At 46.1% G+C, this 6,419-nt stretch overlaps 1 protein-coding gene across 1 annotated transcript; it reads right to left on the bottom strand.

Moving 5' to 3' along the window:
* Nucleotides 1–1,034: 1,034 nt before the first annotated feature.
* Nucleotides 1,035–1,910, bottom strand: LOC112067033 (proline-rich protein 23C-like). Its single transcript, XM_024131818.1, has one exon. The coding sequence runs from the start codon at nt 1,908–1,910 to the stop codon at nt 1,035–1,037; it is 876 nt and encodes a 291-aa protein (XP_023987586.1).
* Between the last annotated feature and the right edge of the window lie 4,509 nt (nt 1,911–6,419).

The raw sequence follows: 6,419 nt of genomic DNA, 5'->3' as shown, positions 1-6,419 counted from the left end.
AGAGAATCTACAGAGAAGTGGTTACAGAAATTAAGTAATTTTGCTGGATATCAGACCAATATAAGAGCAAATTATTCCGCAACAGCAGAGGCCACAACAGTGAGAGGCCCGCGTATCACAAAAAAAAAAAAAAAAAAAAAGAAATGAAGCCAAACAGACAAGGATTTTGATTTGTTCAAGACCTTAAGGCCATCGACAAAATATGTATACCTCACTACCTGACAGAAATTAACCCAAATACCATCCTGTCATCAATTCCACATGAAGCCACTTTCTTCACTCTAATGAATCTTTGCTCTGCCTTTTTTTCGTGTGCCTCTAGACCAAGGCAGTCAATATGATTTTGCTACCTGGAGAGGACAACAACATACCTGGACAGTCATGCCCGTGGAGTACACTGCAGCTCCCTTCTATTTGTCCCTGGTTGTCGATCAAGAGTTAAAAGATCTAAATTTCCCTTGTGATTTAGTCCTAACACAATGTGTAGATGATCTAGTATGTTCAAAGAACAAGGAAGCCTGTAAAAGGATTCCATTGACTTGCCCCAACCTTATCAAAAAGGAGACATATAATTTCAAATATAATTATTATTTTGCCAAAATACAGTCCATTATTCAGAGCATGACTCATGTCAGGAGGGAAAAATCCAGAAAAGTTCACAATGGGCAGAGGGTAGTCAAACTATCATGGACACTAGGGACAAAACCATGTAGACAAAAGAAATTTAGCAATTACTCTATCGACCAGAAAAGGAGTGGAAGGGGCAGTGGTAGGGTGCCTGGGAAAGGATGGCTTTTTAGAGAAAAGTGCTGTTGCTTAAGTTTGAAGCAAACTGGGAGGTGGAGGCGGGTAGAGCTGCTTAAGAGTGACCTCCCTAGAGAAAACCTAAGCAGCAGTCTGGCTGTCAGAAAGCACACTGTATTTCAAGCGGCTTTTCTTTGCCCGGGTGAGCTTCCTTTCAGGTGTTTTAGTCAGTCACTGATGAAAATTCTGCAGTGCAGCCTGCATCCATAAAGCATCTGTTCGTATGATTCTTACGGTGTGTGCAAGGGACACAGAGCCAACATCAGAAGACTCTCTCCTGGTCCCCGTTGAGTTGGCCAGGAATTGTGGGAGGCGGTTGATTCAGGGAACAGGCATTTCCGGGTCCTGCGTGGAGGACTATGAGGGCGTTGGGGACGCTGGTGAGGACCTGGACTTGGAGAGGGAGGTAGAGGTTGGAGTGGTGAGTCGGGGAAGGGCTCCGGAAGGTGCAAGTCCAGGTTGTCGTCGTGGTGAGGAGAGCGTCTCTCTGGACCAGTGTTGGGGGCCCGAGGGGACGGCTCTGAGACTAGGCCCAACAGGTCGAAGCCAGACATACAGCCAGCCGAGGGGCGGAGCCCAGCGACTGAGACTGCAGCAGCATCCGTCCCAGCCGGCAGGAAGTCGGCGTCAGCATCCGCGTCCTCCTCGTTGACCTCTTCTTGGCAGGCGATCTCTGGGACAGCTGCGCACAAGAATCCCGGCTCCAGGGCCATGTACTCCCCGGGAGCGCTCAGGAAACCGGCCCGTCTCAGGCCCTGTCCCCACGGGCCTTCCACACCCGAGCCCGTGAGGGCCTCGGGGACCAGCATGAGGATGCGATCTCCGAGAGACACTTGCCTCACGGACGTGGCCTCGACTTCCAGCAGCAGGTCGACGTCGTCCAGAGGCACGTGCAGGGCACAGCCGGCGGGCAGGACCACCACGAAGATGAGCATGTCCGCGGTAGGGGGCCAGGTCAGGTTGTCCAGGCTGGGCGCCGCCCTGGACTTGGACTCGGGGCCCGCGGGCTCCTCCGTTCGCCGGCGCTTGGCAGGGCCCGGTCCTCCGGGATGCGGTCCCCACCGGCCCGCAGGGGAGGCGCTGGGCCTGCGGGGCCGGCTGCCCATCTTCTCAATGTCGCCGCGGGCCTGGGGCCTGGCAGAAGGCGAGGAAGGGCTGGGTCCTGCAGGCAGTGACAGATCGGTTTGACAGGTGAGGCCGACGCAGGGCGGTGGGGCGCAGGACTGTGGGACGAGGGAGGAGCCTTCGGAGCTCAGGGGGCGCCTTTCGGGATCCCTTGGTCCTGGCTTCTAGGGGAGCTGCTGGGCTCGGCTTTGCGTGTGTGACTCTTCAGGTCCTCACGTGGACTGGTTTGCGCAGGAGTGGGCCAAGGATGTTGTGAGTGACGCCGGCGGAACCTGAGTCGCAAAGCGTTCTCACGCTAAGCTCCGCCCCTTCCTAGGCTCCGCCCCTAGAGGTGGAGGCCTCTGTGTTGCCCAGTAGCCCCGGCTGTGGTGGGTTGTTTACTCTAGAGAAATACTTTCATCGACCTCAAGGGGCGGAGCAATCGTGCCGCTCTAGGACTAGGCTTCCTGGGTCGAGTTCCTGGCTTTCCTTGTGTTGACCTCAGATACGGAAAACCTTAACCGGGAAACTGATTCAAGTTCAAGTCCCACCAGTGGAGCGCTGCACCAGGACAGTGAGATGTAGTTCCCTCGTCCCCTGAGACCTCTCCCTGGAAGTGACCTTTTAACTTCTTTTGGTCCAACAGTGAGGTGAATTTTTGGATGACATCCTTAAGCCTCTCCTTGCCTGTGATGTCAATGACTGTCAGATCCCTGAAGGTGGTTGCCAAGAGAAGGTGTGGCTCGACTGCCTAACAAGTGTTAATAGGAGAAAACATCCAATAATGATTCTGGAATAGGTAATACTTTCCTATGGTTTCAGAGGAAGGTGAAACATTTCCTTCCCTGTCCTTTAACCACGTGATTGCTCACTTTGTCCCTTCTTACAAAATAGCTTATATGTTCTCATTTTGAGGGCCACATAGCATTCCTTTGTACTGAATTCCATTTAAATCAGGCTTCCCTCGATGGGCGTTCAAGCTAGTGATTTGTGAATTGGCAGACACTGGCCTTCTCTGGCCAAATGGTGTAAAACGCAGATTCTTTGCTGCATCCCAGAACCACTGCTCAGAATTCCTGGAGTCATGGGTGTAGGAATTCTCCTTAAGCACCTCCACAAAGATTCTGTTTTGTGAGAAAGTTTAAGATCACTGCATTGGTTTTCATTCAGCATTTGAGGGGTTCAGGAATAGGGCGGTTTATGGTTGAGGTCACATCCCAGCCTGTTAGTGACAAAGTCATGAAGGGAACTCAAACTTCCTGGGCCTTCCTTGAGGGGTTTCCCCTACACTCCTGGTCTGCATCCGCTCTCCTGGATGCATTTCCGGTGTTTCAGCCACGGGCCAAGAAATTCCCCTGCTTAGGTCAGGATGCTGGCTGGGGGAACTTACAGGGGCTGTACACTGGCATAGGGAGCCCTGCCAGGAAACTGAGTTCTCATGGGGTGAATGTGGTTGCCACTGGCACCTTCCTCTATGTTCCCAGGTGATGGGAGCCGTTGCTGTGCGCCTGTTGTTTGGACAGAGGGCGGGGTGGGGAGATGTTGGGGAGCTTGCAGGAAACAACTACTTTTGTCCTGGAGAATTCTGTTGGCGAAGCTTGAATATCCCATGGTCGGGGAATGTTCAGTGGGGGCTCCATTCAGGAGAGTGAGTGTGAACATGCTCTGTTTTAGGGGCCAGAAGGAGGAAGCCAAACTTGGCCAGGACACAGGGTGGGGCTCGGGGCTGTTGGCCTGGCCAGGGATGGGGCCCTGAACGTGGTGGCTCCTGTCCCAGCCTGGTGCCACCTCTTGTCCACGTCTCTCCTGACCTCAATAGTCTCACATCTGGGCTCATCATTGTTCTGGGCCCTGTGAATCTTCACTGTGCGCTCCTCTCCCAAGGGAATGTGGTCCTGTACTGAGACAAAGGCAGTTACTTGGGGCCTGGCATAGTCGCACCCGATTTCCTCCTCTGGTCAGCCCCTTTCTTTCTTTCTTTCTTTTTTTTTTTTAATTGGCCGTGCAGCGAGGCCTGCTGGGATCTTAGTTCCCCACCAGGGATTGAACCCGTCCCCACTGCAGTGGAAGCTTGGAGTTCTAACCACTGGACCGCCAGGGAATGCCCATGGTCAGCCACGGGCAAGTCATTTCACCTTTGCTAAGCTCAGTTTCCTTACATGTGAAATGGGGAGAATGCCATGTACTGTGCAGGGGGGTTGTGAGATAATGTATGTAAAATGTTCTTGGAACACAGTAAGTGCTTAGTAAATAGTAACTATTTACTGATTATGATGTTTATAATCTGTCTTTCCCAGTTGACATTGTCAGCCCTGTTCTCATCATCTTGAATAGTGCCTGGAATGTAGCCGACATTCAATGAATGGTAAACAATATCATCATCATCATCATCATCATCCTAAAAAGGGGTCTGATCTGCTAGAAAGTGCTGATCCGGGTGTTTTCAGGGCATAACATCTATATAATTGAGGAATGGCTTGCCGAGCACCAGATCAGATATCTTTCCTTCTGCCTTACTTTTGTTTACTCTAAGATGTCCAAAGACTGTCAGGATGGATCATCAGGCCCACTCATTGGGCTTTCTTGGTGTCATTCCAACCTGACTATCCAATCAACATGAACTGCTTGAACCACTGTGGGGGCGGAATTAGCAAATAAATCTCGTTTCTGGGTATGTTACAAGATGGCTGCCGATCGTCCATCTGATGAGGGCTATTCTGCTATCCCCCTAGAATGCATAACTAGCTTTTTAAAAATTCCTATTTATTTTTATTCACTTGAGGAATAATATCTGAATACATATTTTAGAATATCTAAACAGCATAGTTAAAGCCAGAGCGCCCTTCAACTCCCCACAGACTCCCATTCCAGTACTGATGTGACAAGATCCTTTTCTATGGACTTTCAAACATAACACAGGGGATTTGTTTTCTTCCCGAATGGCAAAGTACTGTGGGTCTTCTTCTGCACTATGTTGGATCTTATTGTTGTTTGGTATTGTCATCCACAAAGTACATTACCCCTTCTATCTTTAATTGGAGAGACCTTTTCCAACATGCAATACAGGCTTTTAAATGAAAATGTTGTATAAGAAAAGGCAGCTTCAAACATCTCTTTTATAGCAACACCTTTGTCTTTGCCTGAAGCAGAATGAGGTACTGGCCCACTCACTTTCTGCTTACCTCACAGTAACACTGGTAATTCTGGTATATTAAGTTGTGCTTTCTTTACTTCCTGAACATGTTACTGAGTGGTGAATTGCATTGCATTTTCTCATTTATCCTCTATTAACTTTTAACACTTTGCCACATTTGCTTTATCATTCTTTATTCCTGTCTCTCAGAAAGACCACAGGATATGTATGTTTATATAGATAGATAACAATGATTTGATACGATGATGGCCTGTGTTGTCACACGATTATTAATCCTTTACTATTTTAAGGATGACAAAACTGTCATTAAGGTAGTTATTTGGCCTTTTAAAGGCTAAGGCTGAAGCCAAATGCAGTTTGGGTTTTTTTATGTTTTTTTTTTAACCAAGGACTTCAGCTTCTGTGTTACATAAGTGACAGACAGTGATTTCTGTATCTTAATTTTGAATTCAGCTTTCTTAGGGAATTCTTTTTTCAGTTTTTTTTTAGTTTTACAATCATATGGTTTGCAAATGGTCTTATTTTTCTTCCCTTTAAGATTTTAAACATCTAATTTCTTTCTCTTGTCTGATTTTGTTGGCTAGTATCGCCAGTACAATGTCAAATATTATTGGAAGAGTGGCATCTTTTCCTGTTCTAGACTTTGGTAGGACTCCTGCTAGTGTTTGCCTATTAAGCATATTGCACAGAAATAAACGTCATGTCAAAGAATTATCAATGTCCTACTGTTTTATTGAATATTTAATGCGTTATTTTGAAATATTTCCAAACTTACAGAAACAGTGCCAAAACAATATAAAGAATTCTCATTTATCCTCTATTAACTTTTAACACTTTGCCACATTTGCTTTATCATTCTTTATTCCTGTCTCTCAGAAAGACCACAGGATATGTATGTTTATATAGATAGATAAATATACACATACGTAAATATTTGTTCCTTGAATCATTAGAGAGTAAGTTGTATATATTCAGACTCTTTTCCCCAGAATTGTTCAGTGTATATTTCCTGACACGAATATTCTTTCATATATATTTTAAAAGTAGGACTCCTGCTAGTGTTTGCCTATTAAGCATATTGCACAGAAATAAACGTCATGTCAAAGAATTATCAATGTCCTACTGTTTTATTGAATATTTAATGCAATAAATAAATAAATAAATAATAAAATAAAAAAATAAAAGTTATCTAATTTTTAAAAATTTAACATTGCTGCCATGCTTTAATCCATAGTCCATTTTCCAATTTTGTCAATTATACTAACAATATCATTTATTATATATCTCTATCTCTGTATCTATTTAAAAATTTTAAATTTGCTATTATTTTTCCTTCCAGCTTTATTGAGATATAATT

Source organism: Physeter macrocephalus, chromosome 1 (assembly GCF_002837175.3).
Source record: "Physeter macrocephalus isolate SW-GA chromosome 1, ASM283717v5, whole genome shotgun sequence".
Classification (NCBI taxonomy): domain Eukaryota; kingdom Metazoa; phylum Chordata; class Mammalia; order Artiodactyla; family Physeteridae; genus Physeter; species Physeter macrocephalus.
Note: the sequence above shows the minus strand (reverse complement) of the source record. Positions and strands in the feature narration are given on the sequence as shown.

Bases quoted from the DNA above. Each gene is read 5' to 3' on its own strand.
- LOC112067033 (XM_024131818.1), bottom strand. From the start codon at position 1,910: ATGGGCAGCCGGCCCCGCAGGCCCAGCGCCTCCCCTGCGGGCCGGTGG.